The sequence below is a fragment of the Dreissena polymorpha genome, chromosome 16 (genome assembly GCF_020536995.1).
Source record: "Dreissena polymorpha isolate Duluth1 chromosome 16, UMN_Dpol_1.0, whole genome shotgun sequence".
Classification (NCBI taxonomy): Eukaryota; Metazoa; Mollusca; class Bivalvia; order Myida; family Dreissenidae; genus Dreissena; species Dreissena polymorpha.
Genome location: NC_068370.1, coordinates 24,267,471 through 24,283,224, shown reverse-complemented (window position 1 = coordinate 24,283,224; position 15,754 = coordinate 24,267,471). Strand labels below are relative to the sequence as shown.

Below are 15,754 nucleotides of genomic sequence, written 5' to 3'. Positions count from 1 at the left end.
TATATATGGCTATAGTAAAATCTTGTTAACACTCTAGAGGCACATTTATTGTCTGATCTTCATAAAACTAGGTCAGAAGATTCATCCCAATAATATCTTGGATGAGTTCGAAAATGATGCTGGATGGTTGAAAAACATGGCTGCCAGGGGTGGGGTATATTTCCTTATATGGCTATAGTAAAACCTTGTTAACACTCTAGAGGCCACATTTATTTTCCGATCTTCGTGAAACTTGGTTAGAAGATTTGTCCCAATAATATCTTGTTCCCTCAGGTGAGCGACTTTGGGCCTTTCAGGCCTAATTGTTTTTAAGAGAAGTTTGTTTGAGATGTACAATACATGTAATCTGTAGTGCGTTTTACGACATTTGATTTAGGGCGGGAATACAACTCTGGTACAGTCTAATATCGACCGGGTATGTTTAAGTATATTTACCTTACCTGTGGTACATGTGAGTATACTTATTATTACTTGGGGTACATGTAAGTAGTACCCGAGCCGACAATGACCAATGCAGCATCATGTTTCGGAGAAAACCAGAGATATTGTCATAGCAAACCTGTCGTTCGCTGTCTGCCGTCCACCATCAGTGTCGTGCTAAAACCTAAACATTGCCTCTAAAATCAAAGTGCTTCCACCTACAACTTTGAAACTTTATATGTAGCTGCACCTTGATGAGTTCTACACGCCACACCCATTTTTGGGTCACTAGGTCAAAGGTCAAGGTCACTGTGACCTCTAATATAAAACTTTAACATAGGCTCTAAAATCAAAGTGCTTCCACCTACAACTTTGAAACTTCATATGTAGGTGCACCTTGGTGAGTTCTACACGCCACCCATTTTTGGGTCACTAGGTCAAAGGTCAAGTTCATTTATTCAAAACTGCACCCACAGCCGAGCGTTGGCACCCGCTATGTGGTGCTTTTGTTTATATAGTATAACACTATCTTGAAAGGTTTGACATGTTCAAGTAAAGAAAAAAGTCTTAGATGCTTTTTGGAGACATTGTAAATTATCATTGTATTAATGTTTTCTCAGTGACCAATCTTCAAGCCATACGGACATACAAGCACAGAAAGGACACCCTTATTGCCCACTTCAATAGCAAGCTCAAGGAGTCTGGAAACTGGTGTAAGTATGTCATGCAGAGATTAAAATGATGTAGTTAGGTTAGAGATTGTGGAAAAGTATGTAGTTTGGTCAGGGAGAGTGGAAACTGGCATAAGTAGGTCATGAAGAGTATAAAATGATTTAAGTAGGTCATGGAGAATGGAAACTGGTGTAATTAGGTCGAGGAGAATGGAAACGGATGTAAGTAGGTCAGGGAGAGTGGAAACTGAGGTAAGTAGGTCAGTGAGAGTGGAAACTGGAGTAAGTAGGTCAGTGAGAATGGAACTGGAGTAAGTAGGTCAGTGTGAGTGGAAAATTGTGTAAGTAGGTCAGGGAGAGTGGAAACTAGAGTAAGTAATTCAGGTTGTTTGAATACTGGTGTAAGTAGATATGTGAGAGTAAAAACAGGAGTTAGTAGATTAGAGAGAGTGAAAATTGAAAAAGTAGGAAAGGGAGAGTGGAAACTGGGGTTCATAGGACATGTAGTTTGGAAACTGGGGTAAGAAGGTCAGGGTGTGTGGAAACTGAGGTAAGTAGGGTGGTGAGAGTGGAAACTAAGTAAGTCACGGAGAGTGAAAACTGGGGTAAATAGGTCAGTGAGAGTGAAAACTAGGGTAAGTAGGTCAAAGAGTGTGAATAATGGAGTAAAAAGGTCTGTGAGGGTGGAAATAGGAGTAATTAGATCAGTGAGAGTGAAAACTGGAGTAAGAAGGTCAGTGAGGGTGGAAATAGGAGTAATTAGATCAGTGAGAGTAAAAAACTGGAGTAAGAAGGTCAGTGAGGGTGAAAATAGGAGTAATTAGATCAGTGAGAGTGGAAACTGGAGTAAGAAGGTCAGTGAGGGTGGAAACTGAAGTTTGTCAGTTAATAGTGATCATGAAAACTGGTGTAAGAAGGTCAGGGAGAGTCAGGAAGAATAAAAACATGTGTTAAAAGGTAGACAAAGGTGAAAAAAACTGTGTAAGTAAGTCAAAGAGAGTGAACACTGGTGTAAGTAGGTCGGGGACAGTTAAAACTAGTGTAATTAGGTGTGAAAAGTGAAAACTGTCAGGGTAAGTAAACATATTAGTTTGTTAGTTACTCAATTAGAGTAAACGGTGAACAAAAGTTGTTGAGAAATGAGAAATAAACAAATAAACATAATGTAAGTAGGTCATTGAGAAATGAATCTAATGTTTATTGGTCATTTAGAGTCAAAACTGGATGTAAAATGGTAAAACTGATGATAGAAGCTGTTAGATATTTCTTTTTTGCAAAAATAACTTGAAAATAAAATATTCATATAGTGATATCTAGTTTAGAATGCTGCCAGCCAATCAACATGAAGCTTTCTTAGCCAATAGGATTTAGTACTTCGAGGTTAACAACACTCTTTGTGTGTCAGAATAGTGAATACAATCATAATAGAATTATTTCTCTTTCCAGATCGTAATGTGTTGAAAATGCAAATTGCTTATAAGCATCTGATAAACTTTGATGATTTATGGGATCTGTTTGTGAAGGTAAGTATCATGTTTTTGCGTCTATATATGTTATCTGCGTTTATGATTTATGGTTGCTGTTTGTTAAGGTCAGCTTAATATGTTTGCGTCAGAATATCTAATCAGCTTTGCAATTTTGGTAATTGTTTCTGAGATCATTATGATACCGTTAAGTTTCTCGAATCTTCTGAACATCAGTATAATGATGATGTGTTAAGCAGGTTTTTAACTTAATGTTTTTCTTGTTATAGCATTAGTCATAGACCTAACTTTAATATGCACAAGTAATTTTTTTCCCTCCAGTCCTTTAAATTTGTTTAACCTCTCACGACATTCTTTTGTATGCCAATTATCATCTTGTAAACCTAAACTACAAATTTGCTCTTATACATATTTTGGAAGTTTCTTTGTATTAGAATCAAATATTCGACTATGCATTTTGGATTTGAATATTTGGCTGATTTTCAAATACAGTAAAAACTCTCTAAATTACCACCCCGTCATTACGAACAACTCGCTACGATGACCACCATTTTTCAGTACCAAATTTTTCCATTTATATTTTAATGGTCACAACACTTATTGATTCTACCAATCTGCTAACAGCTATTACGACCACTTTAATTAGTACCAAAAAAAGCTCTAAATCGACACCCGTAAAAGCACCAGTAACTTTAACACCTTACTCAATAGGGGGTTGTGGTTCGATCGGGTTTGTGTACGAAGCCATTGTGACCCAATTCAATTAACGGCAACATAATTGTCATCGACTGGGAGGTCTAAGATTTTCTGTCCTTGTTTTTCTTTTTAACCATTCTTGGTTGATAATTTGTTAATATGATCGATTCTTTGAACATTGGTTATTGTTTGGTTCACACTTTAAAGATTAAACACAACAAATTATTTCACAGTTACGACCACTTTTCAAAAGTCCCACTGGTGGTCTTAATAGGTTTTACTGTATTTGAATACCGTATTTCTTCGATTGTAAGACGGGTTTTTTTCCCGATTTTTTAAGGCATAAAGTTGGGGGTCGTCTCATAAGAGCATGCTAAGAGTTTTTTTTTACCAATATTTGTAAAGTGATAACCCTATTTCTGACGAAGAAAAGAAACTACTTTTGTTTAGATACATGATTTGCCGCTTATATCCTTTTGTTATTATATATTATAAATGATATGTCTGTTTGGAATACTCACCAGTTTAATATCAAATAAAAATTAAAAGTTCATTTATTAATTTTTTCCATAACATTAATAAGAATGCATTGATTAAAATAATGACATTCAAAACAATGTATTACCGGTAATTATGGACAAAATCGGCAGAGTTGCAATCACACATGTTTTATTCCTTTTGTCTAAACACCGCAGACAGCTGTCTACACAATAGGTAAGTAGACGTGCTATGCGTGTTTTCATAACACCCAACACTTAATCCAGTTCTGTCCAGATGTTCTCTTGAATCAGTATACAGTACAATAACTGTTGCAATAATTACTCAGCTAATAGACCGTAACGATAAGGATACGGCGTGTTTGATTTGAAATTAATGTAGAAGAAAAAAATCAAATTATTTGCGATATTATTGTGTTAAAAATACCAAAGAAACATTAAACCGAAATCAACCGAATTCAATGTTCTCTGCGCTACACAGTTTGTTTAAAAAAATCAATGCACACACGCTTTCCATGCCGCATAATTTTTTGCGCTCTTTTGTCGCGAAATATACATGATGACTATATTGGAAGCATTTGTAAACGTCGTGTTAACATTAAAAAAATCGGAAGTGTGTTTCGAATTACAAATTATTATTCTCATTTGGGAATTTAGCAGAACATTTGTACTTGTGGTATATTTGTTACGAATTAAATATAAATTTGTTTTAACATTTTACGTGTCGAAAAAAATGTTTTGATAATATTATGCATATAAAGCACAATTTCCAGCAGGATAACACCCTTTGACTATCATCAGCCTCTTAGGTCTCTTGCCATGATTTTATCGAGGTGAAGTACACTGTACGGACCCATTAATGTGGTAGGTACAACAAAGCCATAAAGCTGCAATTAACCCCTAAAATTATAGATAGATAGTGACATGTTGCCACCTAGGGGTGGGCCGTAAAACATGCATTGTGTAAACCATTACGGGTATTTTGACTGTTGAAATTTTACTGATTTTCGTCCTAAAAAATTGCCTCGTCTTATTAGTGAGGCCACGCAAAATACATCCGATCTGGGGCCTAAAGTTGGGGTCTCGTCTTATAGTCAATCCGTCTTACAATCGAAGATATACGGTAATTTGTTCTGATCCCTAATTTTAAATGTTAACTAGGCTTGCATGATCTGAAATAAAGGAAAGTTAAAAAAAATCATTTATGTTGGCCATCTCAAAGAAAGGTTCCTATGGGAATTTAATTTACTGGAATCACAGGTATGACAAACACTTGTTGGACAGGACCTGTCCTCAAAAACATTTAAAGTGATATTATGGGCATCTTACAGTTTATAGGCGTCTATCGCAACCGTTGTTTATTTTTGGTGTTCTCTATTCATATACACTTATATTTATTAATGCAGCATCAAGATACTAAAACAATATTCCGGAAAGTGAAAAATAATGCATTTGAATATCAACCGTACTTTTGTTTTGACAACTGACGACAGAATTGATTCGATTTACATTGTGAATCTAAATCTTGTTTTAGTGCAGATTTGTTCATACGACACAAAGACAGCATTTTCTTTTACGGATCATTTCGGCTTAGAGGTCTGGGTGAAATATGTAAAATATCGAATATAATATATGTTTGTTATAAACAACTAGTAGCAAGATGAGTTGCAGATTATTGGTCAGTTAGCACATTTTAACTAACTCTTTTGACCTGTTAATTCTTTTCAGCTCAATTCAACAGTGAAAAATGCCCATAATATCACTTTAATTGCACCATTATACATTTTTTTATTGCAGGTTAGTGATTTACTGATTAAAGCTGGCAAGCTAGTGGAGTTTGATGAGATTACCTTCCTGGGAATGCTGTGTCCGGTATTTCACGACTTTGAACGACCCAATCCAGTAGGTGCCATAATCAACACTAAATTTTCTGCCATTTGCTAAATTAGCTAATGATGTAAAAAAGTTTGTTTTATATATAAAATGTGTAAAATAGCACTTTTATTAATTATTTTGTTATGCTATTCATTTGGCTAAATAAAACTTTTAGCTAGATGTTATTAACATATATGTGTATTATTTGACGATATTGATCTTTTAAAAACATTTGGAAAACATGTTTTGCTCAACAGGGAGCTAACCCATAAATCTGATTTTGTGCCTCTTGATACTTTTCAGAAATTTGAGTGGCTCATTTTGTCTTCATCCATTTTGACAAGGAATTCCACGAAAGCCTACACATTTGCAAAGCATATTGTCATTGAGGTGAGCATTTGCATGGCATATTGTCATTGAGTTTAGCAGTTTCAAGGCATATTGTCATTGAGTTGAGCATTTGCAAGGCATATTGTCATTGAGGTAAGTATTTGCAAGGCATATTGTCATTGAGGTGAGCACTTTCAAGGCATAATGTCATTGAGGTGAGCATTTGCAAGGCATATTGTCATTGAGGTGAGCATTTGCAAGGCATATTGTCATTGAGGTGAGCATTTGCAAGGCATATTGTCATTGAGGGGAGCATTTTCAAGGCATATTGTCATTGAGGTGAGTGCAAGGCATATTGTCATTGAGGTGAGCGTTTGCAAGGCATATTGTCATTGAAGTGAGCATTTTCAAGGAATGTTGTCATTGAGGTGAGCATTTTCAAGGCATATTGTCATTGAGGTGAGCATTTGCAAGGCATATTGTCATTGAGGTGAGCATTTTTAAGGCATGTTGTCATTGAGGTGAGCATTTTCAAGGCATATTGTCATTGAGGTGAGCATTTGCAAGGCATATTGTCATTAAGGTGAGCATTTGCAAGGCAAATTGTCATTGAGGTGAGCATTTTCAAGGCACATTGTCATTGAGGTGAGCATTTTCAAGGCATATTGTCATTGAGGTGAGCATTTGCAAGGCATATTGTCATTGAGGTGAGCATTTTCAAGGCATATTGTCATTGAGGTGAGCATTTGCAAGGCATATTTTCATTGAGGTGAGCACTTTCGAGGCATAATGTCATTGAGGTTAGCATTTGCAAAGCATATTGTCATTGAGGTGAGCATTTGCAAGGCATATTGTCATTCAGGTGAGCATTTGCAAGGCATATTGTCATTGAGGGGAGCATTTTCAAGGCATATTATCATTGAGGTGAGCATTTGCAAGGCATATTGTCATTGAGGTGAGCATTTGCAAGGCATATTGTCATTGAGGTGAGCATTTGCAAGGCGTGTTGTCATTGAGGTGAGCATTTGCAAGGCATATTGTCATTGAGGTGAGCATTTTCAAGGCATATTGTCATTGAGGTGAGCATTTTTAAGGCATATTGTCATTGAGGTGAGCACTTGCAAGGCATATTGTCATTTAGGTGAGCATTTGCAACATATTGTCATTGAGGTGAGCATTTTCAAGGCATATTGTCATTGAGGGGAGCATTTTCAAGGCATATTGTCATTGAGGTGAGCATTTGCAAGGCATATTGTCATTGAGGTGAGCATTTGCAAGGCATATTGTCATTGAGGTGAGCATTTGCAAGGCATGTTGTCATTGAGGTGAGCATTTGCAAGGCATATTGTCTTTTAGGTGAGCATTTTCAAGGCATATTGTCATTGAGGTGAGCACTTGCAAGGCATATTGTCATTGAGGTGAGCACTTGCAAGGCATATTGTCATTGAGGTGAGCATTTGCAAGGCATATTGTCATTGAGGTGAGCATTTGCATGGCATATTGTCATTGAGATGAGCATTTGCAAGGCATATTGTCATTGAGGTGAGCATTTTTAAGGCATATTGTCATTGAGGTGAGCATTTGCCAGGCATATTGTCATTGAGGTGAGCATTTGCAAGGCATATTGTCATTGAGGTGAGTATTTGCAAGGCATATTGTCATTGAGGTGAGCATTTGCAAGGCATATTGTCATTGAGGTGAGCATTTGCAAGGCATATTGTCATTTAGGTGAGCATTTGCGAGGCATATTGTCATTGAGGTGAGCATTTGCAAGGCATATTATCATTGAAGTGAGCATTTGCAAGGCATATTGTCATTGAAGTGAGCATTTTCAAGGCATGTTGTCATTGAGGTGAGCATTTTCAAGGCATATTGTCTTTGAGGTGAGCATTTTCAAGGCATATTTTCATTGAGGTGAGCACTTGCAAGGCATATTGTCATTGAGGTGAGCATTTGCAAGGCATATTGTATTTGAGGTGTGCATTTGCAAGGCATATTGTCATTGAGGTGAGCATTTGCAAGGCATATTGTCAATGAGGTGAGCATTTGCAAGGCATATTGTCATTGAGGTGAGCATTTGCAAGGCATATTGTCATTGAGGTGAGCATTTGCAAGGCATATTGTCATTGAGGTGAGCATTTGCGAGGCATATTGTCATTGAGGTGAGCATTTGCAAGGCATATTGTCATTGAGGTGAGCATTTGCAAGGCATATTGTCATTGAGGTGAGCATTTGCAAGGCATATTGTCATTTAGGTGAGCATTTGCGAGGCATATTGTCATTGAGGTGAGCATTTGCAAGGCATATTATCATTGAAGTGAGCATTTGCAAGGCATATTGTCATTGAAGTGAGCATTTTCAAGGCATGTTGTCATTGAGGTGAGCATTTTCAAGGCATATTGTCTTTGAGGTGAGCATTTTCAAGGCATATTTTCATTGAGGTGAGCATTTGCAAGGCATATTGTCATTGAGGTGAGCACTTGCAAGGCATATTGTCATTGAGGTGAGCATTTGCAAGGCATATTGTATTTGAGGTGAGCATTTGCAAGGCATATTGTCATTGAGGTGAGCATTTGCAAGGCATATTGTCAATGAGGTGAGCATTTGCAAGGCATATTGTCATTGAGGTGAGCATTTGCAAGGCATATTGTCATTGAGGTGAGCATTTGCAAGGCATATTGTCATTGAGGTGAGCATTTGCGAGGCATATTGTCATTGAGGTGAGCATTTGCAAGGCATATTGTATTTGAGGTGAGCATTTGCAAGGCATATTGTCATTGAGGTGAGCATTTGCAAGGCATATTGTCATTGAGGTGAGTGCTTTTTTAGCTTATCTGAGCATGATGAGCTATATTGAATCTATTGTGGTCAGTTTTGTCTGGCATTCTGAGGCCACTTGTTCATTTCAATTGCTGCTTCTGTTAAACTACCTTGTGGAATTTCACCAAACTTGGCGGGATATTCCTTGGTTTGTCAAATAATTATCTGTTAAAAAATATGGTAATTATGGCAACCCAAAGTTAAAAAAATTGAAAATCTTGTCAGAAAGTGATTTTCATGCCCCCTTTCGAAGAAAAGAGGGTTTATAGTTTTCGCACTGTCCGTCAGTCTGTCTGTCTGTCAGTCAGTCTGTCTGTCTGTCTGTCTGTCAGTCTGTCACACTTTTCGTTTTCGCTCTCTTATTCAAATAGTTTTCATCCGATCTTTACCAAACTTGCTCAGAAGTTGTATCTAGACAATATCTAGGTCAAGTTCAAATATGGGTCATGCCGGGTCAAAAACTAGGTCATGGGGTCACTGAGTGCATTTCAAGGATTTAGCATGGTGTCCGCTCTCTAATTGAAGTAGTTTTCATCTGATCTTTACCAAACTTGGTCAGTAGTTATATCAAGACAATATCTAGGTCAAGTTCGAATATGGGTCATGTTGGGTCAAAAACTAGGTCACGGGGTCACTTAGTGCATTTCAAGGATTTAGCATGGTGTCCACTGTCTAGTTATTTATGCCCCCAAAGGAGGGCATATAGCGATCGCACTGTCCGCCCGTCTTTCTGTCCGTTTGTCTGTCCGTCACACTTTGCGTTTAGGTTTCAAAAAATGCTCATAATTTCTATGTCCCTTCAGATGTAACATTCATATTTAGTATGCGTGTGTATATGGACAAGACCTTTCCATACGCACAAAAATTTTGACCCCTTTGACCTTGAACTTGAACTTAGGGTCCATTTCCAAAAATGAGTTTAGGTTTCCAAAAATGCTCATAATTTCTATCAAAGCATTTATCGGGGGCATATGTCATCCTATCAAGACAGCTCTTGTTGGATTAAAAATAGTTGTCACAGACATAATCCTAAGGTTAGATTCTTGTAATATTTCCAAAATTAATTTGATTCCTTTAAAAAATGTCCTTTGCTTTCTAGAAAAAAAACACTTGAATGAATGTTCCCATCTATATTATGTCATGCTATTAATTGTGATGGAGCCGCATTTAGCATTTTTATGCACCACAACTGGTAGTTCTTACTTAGTTCAGGTAAAGAAACCAGTGCCATATAACTGGTCATTTGCAGCTTTAAGATAAATGTTTCTGTTGTTTGATGAAGTAGTTTCTTGAAACTGTGGGTGTGCTTTGCTTATATGCAGAGTTAGCATGAGGTTCGTTTTTGCCAGCCAGTCAATGTTATTAATAAGCAAAAATAACACTAGTTTCATCTCAAAGAGTTGAGTATGGATGGAATTTTTTAGCTGAAATGTTTTTGTTTACATGTATGTAACAAACATGTATACAAAGCTCAGGATTCCATCAGGGTCCAGAACATGATCACTGTTTCTAGATATTTAACATGGAAAAATTGGGGAAATTGTTTCGGCTCAAACCCTGGAGTTTGTAAGAGGGTATTGCTTTAAAAATTTTGAATGTTGGTACCTAATTACTTGCAGACCTAACTTGAGATCATTTAAGTAAAGGTCATGATATAGTTAGAGTTAAGATCCATGAATATCCATTTATATTGTTTGATTGTTTCATATTTTTATCTTTTAATAGCAATTCAATGCAGTATCAACTTAGAGGCAATTGAAGTAATTTAACCATTCTAGTATTCAGAGTCAGCAAAGGACAAAAGATAAAGGGGACAGGGTTAGCACCCTGCTATTTTACCTGAGTGCATGTATCTCATTTTATCAACATTCTTGATCTAAGTAGCCTAGCTGATCAAAAGTGTAGCCTGTGATTATGTATCCATAGAACCTGGAGTCTACTCACGCGTGGAACATGTTCATGCAGGCCGTCATGGTGTGCAATGACAACAGACATAACCGCTTCCTGCTCCGTAAAATCATCAACGTAAGTCCCCACTTAGTTTACCCCTTTACCACTTACTTTAGTTAGATACGTAGTTTGACGCATTTGTAGTCCCTTAGAAAGTTATATTTAATTAATGAGATTAAACGATTTATAATTTAAAAGATTGCTATATATATTCTCAGCAAATTTTTCGAAATTCCTTACTATATAAAATCAATAATTGAATGTACTGCGGAGGTATGCAGATTATTTTCTATAAATATATTGTTGATGCTCAAGCACTCGCATATTTTGCAGGACTATTTTTTCTCTAAACTCTGCATTACATACAATACAGGTTATACATCATCATTCTATTAATCACATTTGTTTGCATGATGGCCATCAAACAGGTTTCTTTTGCTTCTCATTGTCATAGTACATGATATATGTTCTAATCCATGTTAAAATCCTGTTTAAACTAGTTTTTTTTTAACAAAGTTGGAAATCATTGTTAATAGATTGGAGTATGATAGTTGACGGGTTGTCTCAAATTGGTGGAATATGGTTGATATCAGACAGGAAGTGTGCTGTAGTGAGGAAATAAGTCAAAGATGGGAAAAACGTTAAAAAATATGCACTGGTGTAGCATTACTATGCAAAAATTAAGCTGATCTTGCAAAAAACTGTTATATACGTCTTAGGTCCTATATTTTGTGATAATATTTATTTATATATGCATAAACATCATCATGCTGCAAGCTCTTGTTTGAAATTTTATAAAATAAAATCTTTATCTTTTGATTGTACATGTGGTTTACTGTGTTCAACATTTGATATAAGTGTTCATCAAATGGCAGTTATTGTTCATTATGTTATTATTAAAATAATTATTGTTCTCACAGTCTCCAATATGCCTTTTATAAAAACAGTAGGCCTTATGAGCTTGTCTCATTTATTGTTAGAATTACCTTAGTTTATATTAATTCCAAAATAGTTAAGAAGCAAACACAATTATTCAGTCTAAACATGTGCTGTGAGAGAAATCTTTCCATTATTAATGATGTGATGCATGGATTTTAAATTTGGTAATAAAATAATGGAGGACAATTTCCATAGTTACCACGATAGGCATGAACCATGTAATCATGACTACTGGTACATTTTGTGCACCAAAACCGAAAAAAGGATAACTTTTATTTGCTTATTAAGAACTTTATTCTAAAAAGTGTATGATTAAAAAACAATTCCAAGTGCAGAACAACTTGACTTCTAACAGCTGTAGAATAAATCTCAACTCATTGCGATGTAATCATATGTTTCTGTTTTTCAGGAACCCAATAACGTACCCCTGGGACTCATGAACGGTCACACATCCATGAGTTCTGGCTCATACAAACATTCTCTAGGTGAGATCTTTGTATTAACAGTTTCATCACTTTAAAATCTAATGTCTCTTTGCACCCATTGAAAATGACTTTATATTGAGGGTAAGTGTTGCAGTGTTCCTCATACCGTCTTGAAAAAAATTAAAAATGAATTTAATTGTTTCGGCCTTTTTTAATTTATTTCAAATGGCTGACTTACACTATTTGTGTCAAGAGAAATCTACTTGGTTGATTTCATGAAATGCTATAAAGTTCATCTACTGGATTTGTGTTTGAAAAAAAAACCATCAACTTATGTTTAGAAATGCAAACATTATTTTAAAGATTTTTTTTTTTTTTAGAAATCTATTATTCTGCTAGATCATTGGCATTTTTAATTCAGCATAAAAACTTTGTACCACATAGAAGTGTTGGATGTATTGAGAGTTTTTTGGAAGTGTTGAAAGTTAATTATAAGTTGGCTTTATATTTAGTAAGGAATATGCGTGCCTGGTTTTTAGCATTGTTTTTTTTTTTATTGTAAAACCTTATTCAAGAAAAAAAAGATGTGAGTTTGGCAGTATGTGGTAAAACCTTAATTATCAGTCTTACTATAATGCAAAATAAAAAATAAAAAACATGAACTACCAGTTGAGAGTGTGATCTAATAAGGAATAGTGTACGTGTTGACTGCAACAAGTGAGTTTTGCCAACTTCTCTGTTTCATCTGTTAACCAACACATATTGGGTTAGTTTTTGCCTTTTTTAAATTTACATTGTTAAAATTTAAGCCCATGCTGAAATGTCAGTGATTAAATGAGTGCTAAATTTGCACAAAACCAATTTAAGAGATTACACAGAATATTGTGAGATAACTTTTCGAAAATGATGACATGTTCAAAGCTGTGGCAGTGTGTGCAAGCAAAAAATTCAGACTGTGAACAGTGGCAAACTCAAAACTGTGAAATTGTGATTGACTTGTGGAAATAAAGTATGAAAGCATCAAAGTCAACAAATCTCCTCTTTGTATTTCCCAGGTGAATATGGGAACGTGTTCAAGCGTACACCCACTGACCCGATGGTGAGCCTCTGTCTAGGATTGGACTTTGTGCACATTGCGTCTCAACGGTTCTCCGCTAAACGGCAGTATCTCATAGCCCAGGTATGTTCTGAGTTGCCGAGCAACAGCTATATTTTTTTATCGTAATATATTTTGTGTATATATATATATGTATATATGTTTCTTTTTATACCAAAATGCTTGCTTATTATACTGACCCAAGATTTCCCTGTAGATGAAAACGTCCATGTAGAACATAAGTATAATTTGTCATAAGTGTTAAAAGAAATACAATTACCTATAACAACTATATGTTATGGTCATTTAATATATTATGAGTTTAACAGGATAAATAACATTTACCAGTAATAATTTTCTGCATTGTTATCCCCCGCCATTGGCGGAGGGATATTGTTTTTGCGTTGTCCGTCCGTCCGGAGCCATATCTTGGAAGTGCTTTGACGGATTTCATTGGAACTTGGTATGAGTATATATATGGATACTAGGATGATGCATGCCAAATGGCAGTGTACACCATCTGTTAATAATGGAGTTATGGCCCTTTGTATCTTGAAACAATGCTTTTTTTAGCGTCAAATATAACACTTTTGTGTCCTGAAGCATATTGGCAGGGGATATCAATTCAACGAATTTGCTTGTTTTCCTGTCATTCATGGTTCAGTCATTATTTTACATTCATGAAGGGCATGGCATTTCTGCACAACTATATGGAACTGCGAGGGCCATGTCAGGAGACCTATTACAATCTGGGACGAGCTCTTCAGCAGCTGAGTATGTTCGTCTTGTATTGCTTCTTCTGGTAGAACTATTAACTTGGTACTGTCTGATAAATCCTCGTGAAAACAGGTCACCAAAGCCATTATAGCTCTATATACAAGATTCTTAGTTAACCATTTACCACTTAGTTACGTATTTTGACGCATTTGTAGTCCCTTAGAAAGTTATATTAAGTTGAATTCCTTTCTTACTAGATTCAAGTTTTACAGGCTTCATTTCCGACCCTTAGTTACTGATGAGCACCAAACAGCATAAAACCTGAACAGACAGCGAGTTACTCGCAGGCTGTTCTGGTTTTATGCTGGTTGCAAAAGCCATTTTCTTTTTGCTTCTTATGGGGGTAAGGGTTAACAAAGGCCTTTGTGTAAAAAAACATGGAAGTACATCGTAACACAATTTTATAAGAGAGCTGTGCTTCTGTATGATGTAAATAAATAAATCATGAGTGATATTAATGTGACTATGGCAAGGAAAGACTAGATTCCTCCTGCAATGTAACAACAGTTTTTATGCCCCCAGGAGGGTGGCATATAGCAGTTGAACTGTCCGTCCATCCATCCAAAAACTTTAACATTGCCCGTTTTGTGCGGCAAAAGTTATTTTTGCAATATTGAAGATAGCTACTTTATATTTGGCATGCATGTGTATCTCATGGAGCTGCACATTTTGAGTGGTGAAAGGCCAAGGTCATCCTTCAAGGTCAAATATATGGCTTCAAAGCGGCGCAGTAGGGGGCATTGTGTTTTTGACAAACATCTCATTTTTTAGCTCACCTGAGCACAACGTGTGATCGCTTTTTGTCCGTCGTGCGTTGTGCGGTGTCAACATTTGACTTGTTAACTCTCTAGAGGCCACATTTATTGTCCAATCTTCATGAAATTTGGTCAGAAGATTGGTCTCAATGATATCTTGGATGAGTTTGAAAATGGTTACGTTTGCTTGAAAAACATGGCTGCCAAGGGGCGGGGCATTTTTCCGTATATGGCTACATATGGCTATAGTAAAATCTTGTTAACACTCTAGAGGCCACATTTATTGTCTGATCTTCATGAAACTTGGTCAGAAGATTCATCCCAATAATATCTTGGACAAGTTCGAAAATGATGCCGGTTGGTTGAAAAACATGGCCGCCAGGGGGTGGGGCAGTTTTCCTTATATGGCTATAGTAAAACCTTGTTAACACTCTAGAGGCCACATTTATTTTCCAATCTTCATGAAACTTGCTCAGAACATTTGTCCCACTGATATCTTGGATGAGTTCAAAAATGGTAACCTTTGCTTGAAAAACATGGCTGCCAAGGGGCGGGGCATTTTTCCTTATATGGCTATATAAGGCTCTAGTAAAACCTTGTTAACACTCTAGAGGCCACATTAATTTTCCGATCATCATGAAACTTGGTCAGAAGATTTGTCCCAATGATATCTTGGATGAGTTCGAAAATGGTTACGTTTGCTTGAAAAACATGGCCGCCAAGGGGCGGGGCATTTTTCCTTATATGGCAATATAAGGCTATAGTAAAATCTTGTTAACACTCTAGAGGCCACATTTATAGTCTGATCTTCATGAAACTCGGTCAGAAGATTCATCCCAATAATATCTTGGACGAGTTCAAAAATGATGCTGGTTGGTTGAAAAACATGACCACGGGGGTGGGGCTATTTTCCTTATTTGGCTATAGTAAAACCTTGTTAACACTCTAGAGGTCACATTTATTTTCCGATCATCATGAAACTTGGTCAGAAGATTTGTCCCAATGATATCTTTGATGAG

At 36.3% G+C, this 15,754-nt stretch overlaps 1 protein-coding gene across 5 annotated transcripts in view; it reads left to right on the top strand.

Annotated features, from left to right (window-relative positions):
* The window catches only part of LOC127861998 (general transcription factor 3C polypeptide 3-like), a 61,040-nt gene that overhangs the window by 36,244 nt on the left and 9,042 nt on the right, over positions 1–15,754 (top strand). For all 5 annotated transcript variants that reach the window (XR_008040391.1, XR_008040392.1, XM_052400843.1 and 2 more), the window contains 8 exons: positions 1,041–1,133; positions 2,538–2,614; positions 5,566–5,670; positions 5,947–6,033; positions 10,720–10,818; positions 12,092–12,167; positions 13,163–13,287; positions 13,890–13,977. Coding sequence is in view for 3 of the 5 variants with exons in the window: in XM_052400843.1 (XP_052256803.1) it covers positions 1,041–1,133; positions 2,538–2,614; positions 5,566–5,670; positions 5,947–6,033; positions 10,720–10,818; positions 12,092–12,167; positions 13,163–13,287; positions 13,890–13,977 (750 nt within the window). In the remaining 2 variants the exon portion in view is untranslated. The remainder of the gene's footprint in view (positions 1–1,040; positions 1,134–2,537; positions 2,615–5,565; positions 5,671–5,946; positions 6,034–10,719; positions 10,819–12,091; positions 12,168–13,162; positions 13,288–13,889; positions 13,978–15,754) is intronic.